Source organism: Plectropomus leopardus, unplaced genomic scaffold, assembly GCF_008729295.1.
Source record: "Plectropomus leopardus isolate mb unplaced genomic scaffold, YSFRI_Pleo_2.0 unplaced_scaffold18371, whole genome shotgun sequence".
Taxonomy (NCBI): domain Eukaryota; kingdom Metazoa; phylum Chordata; class Actinopteri; order Perciformes; family Serranidae; genus Plectropomus; species Plectropomus leopardus.
The window spans coordinates 1-3,424 of NW_024619799.1; the positions used below are offsets into that span (position 1 = coordinate 1).

A 3,424-nucleotide genomic window follows, 5' to 3' on the forward strand; every position below is an offset into this window, starting at 1 on the left:
TAATTATAGTTATTATATATCTGACTATTTATCTTCTTAATTGTTTTATTCCCAATGATATGATTTTGTCTTCATATATTTTCTCTTGTAATATTTTCTTTTATTGCATTTATTCTTATATTTTCTGAAATATTATTAATTTAGTACTCAAACTGCCTTTTTGAGATCTGTCTGCTTTATCCCTTTTATTCCTTTTAATTTTTGCTTTATTCTTGTTGACCTTTTCTATACACATTTAGTTCTTGCCTTTTGGTTATACTTTTATAGAATTTTCTTTGTTAAGGTTTATTTTATTTTTCCTGAATTCCTGCCTTTGCTTTGTATGTCAAATCCCTTTGTGGTGCTGTATGAATGAAGTTATTATGATATTATCAATAATAATAATTGTTATTATTTGTATTATTAGTCGTAGTAATAGTAGTACTTGCTGTTGTAGTAAAACAACAATAATAAAAAAGATAAGACATGCTGGAAATAACACTGCACTAGCATTAATTTTAAAAGGAGGAGATTTAGGCATTTACAAACTCATATATGCCCTCCTAATTGATAGTATTTTCCAAGAGTGTTTGATGGGAATTGATACGCCATAAAGACATTATTTTGAAATGCTTTTTATTAAAAAAAAAACATAGAAACCCAAACAAACCCAACAACAACCTTATACTAACTTTAAGGTGTTGTTTATAGCTCTATAAATACTGTAGAGGCCGTTCCTCCCCTCCGCACCAGCAGGGGGCGACACAGCTCCGGCAGCCCGGGCCGAGACGATAAACCTTCCCGATCAACGACAGTCGTTCCTTCCGGCTCCGGTCCCTTAACAAGTGGAAAGGTAAAGACAAACCCAGCGCTGTAATCTAAATATATCTTCAACATCTCATGTCCTACAAAACAAAAATAATAGACGGTCGATTGTTGCTAATATCATCATTGAAAGTGTAAACGTATTTCAGCCTTAAACCGTTTGCAGATGTGGATATTTGACTTAGAAGTGGGGAAGTAACCCCGGTACTGATATTCACCAACGGCTGCCATTTTTGTCGGTTAACGCGGTCCGCGTTAGTTAATGTTAAAAGTGTATAGATAGCTGTGTATATAAGTGTATAGATAGCGAGGTGAACACTTTAAAATAAGTTACCATGTTGGCTTAATAACGCGTTATTTTGGGGCTTTCCGTCGCTCTGTTTTATGTCAGTATGTGTAGCCAAGTCGGCTAACAGGCTAGCTGTTAGCTATAGGAAGCTAATGAAAGCTCTCTGTAACGTGCCTTTGCGGGATTTGAAGCATAAACATGTCACTTCACACAGATGCTGATGCCCAAGAAGAATCGTGTTGCTATCTATGAGCTCCTCTTCAAGGAGGGAGTCATGGTGGCCAAAAAAGATGTCCACCTGGCCAAGCATCCGGAGCTTGCTGACAAGAATGTGCCCAACCTTCATGTGATGAAAGCGATGCAGGTGAGAGACCAGACGGTGATGGGTGGACACTGATATCGTCACTTTTTTATGTGGATAAATCTTAAATCTAGCTTTATGGATGAGCAGTGATGTGTTTTCCTGTAGAGCCTAAGTGACAGGTGAAGTCTGAGTACTGACATTAAACTGTGAGGGTAGATTTTAGGCAAGGCAGCTTCACCTGTATACTACATTTCATTCAACAAGGTGATTCAAAGAGTGTTAACATATTAAAAGATAAAATGAAATGCCAAATACTTGGAAAAATATTTTTAAAATCCCCATTAAAAATAGCAAAAGTGCAGGCAAGAGGTGCAAAGATGAAAATGTTAATTAAAATCTTATAAAATCAAGTTTAAAAATGATACAGCAGTTCAGTCATGTTGTTTCATGACGTTACGGCTTTGTTAAACATTGACTGTTGAAACTGATGCTTGCCTCTGTGACCTGAATATATGTTAGTACAGGAGGAGCACAAACTGTGGGTGGGGGGTATTGTAACTTGTGTGATGACATGTACATAACAAAATTAAAAAAATGTGGTGTGAAACTGTATTTAAACTTACATTTTTTGATTGATACATATGCAAAAGTGATCCTCAAAAGGCTGATAAGATGCAGCTAACAAAATGTAATCTGAAAGCAAAATATGTTGAGAACAAATATGTTTTTGTCCGAGGAGAAACAGGTGCTGGTTGGCAAGCTTGTGTGTCAGTATCAGAGAAGCTTTTTGTCTCTTTCAAAACTTCAAAAAGGTTGAACTTGTGCAGCAGAGCCCTTTGAGAATCATAGTATAGAAACTTTTAATGCTCTCAATGAGGGTATTGTAGTAGAAGTCAATGGCACTTCTGTTTGGTTGAGGTAGATGAGTGGGCATGAAAGTAAAATGTAATAAATCAGCTACTGAAGGGGGAGCATGGCAGAATAGTCTGCCTGAAAGGATACGCATAATGTACTAAGTAATATATGCTTTCAGTAGCTGGGTTGATACTCCGTGTGTAAACTACTTTGTTTGTGCTTTTCTTCCAGTCCCTGAAGTCCTGTGGGTATGTCAAGGAGCAATTTGCCTGGCGTCATTTTTACTGGTACCTCACCAATGAAGGTATCCAGTACCTGAGAGACTTCCTCCACCTTCCCCCTGAGATTGTGCCCGCCACCCTGCGCCGCCAGACCCGCCCTGAGACCGCAAGGCCCAGGCCCAAGGGTAAGATCACTAATGCACATGTAATGTAGGTTTGGTTGAGTGTTTGCTTTTTTGCTGGAATGCACTGTATTTCTCAAAAAGCTAATGGTACAACACGAGAACACTGGTAATAATTACTTATGTTATTTTTTAAAGTCACGAGAATAATAATGTAGTAATCTGTCTCCAGTTTTTAGTCTTTAGTACATCAGATTAGTTGTAGACTCCCTCTGAATTTTGCAATCTGATAAAAATCACAAGTCATTAGCTGTTGATGTAAACCTGCTGAGTGGACGCATTCCAAAGAGATTAACAACATGGAGTCAAAAGGCTGCAGCCACGGCTCGGTGCTGTGAGTTCAGAAACTCTGATCGTTTAATGTCTCCAGCTGAGTTTCAGCCTCAGACGACCTGAAACTGAGTTATTTTATATAATAATAAAAGGCGAATCCAGTCTCAATAAGATTTTCTGCTCATGTAGTAGGAAGGGCTGGAATTTGTGGGGGGAGTCACAAGCCAGATTATCATCTTCCTCCATCAGTACTTGTCAGATTTTGGTTTTGATGTGAATCTTGGATTTAAAACTGAAATGTCGTCACCAGATTCAGAACAGCAGATCCTTTTATTATAGTTCATTTTTGCTTCTTACATCGAAATATTTAAAACCAAGAAAATGTTGTGCTTTGGGGAATTTCAGAGTGATATAAATTATTACAGACATCAGTACTAAAACAGATAATTAAAATAATCATGAAAGTCAAAACACAAAGAGGAAATACACGTTTAGA

At 37.4% G+C, this 3,424-nt stretch overlaps 1 protein-coding gene across 1 annotated transcript; it reads left to right on the forward strand.

Moving 5' to 3' along the window:
- Positions 1 to 749: 749 nt before the first annotated feature.
- On the forward strand, positions 750 to 2,658 carry LOC121965049 (40S ribosomal protein S10-like; the record flags this gene model as incomplete). Its single annotated transcript, XM_042515214.1, has 3 exons — positions 750 to 832; positions 1,308 to 1,457; positions 2,484 to 2,658. Coding segments are annotated over exons 2-3 (325 nt in total), but the record flags the coding sequence as incomplete, so codon positions are not given.
- Positions 2,659 to 3,424: the final 766 nt, after the last annotated feature.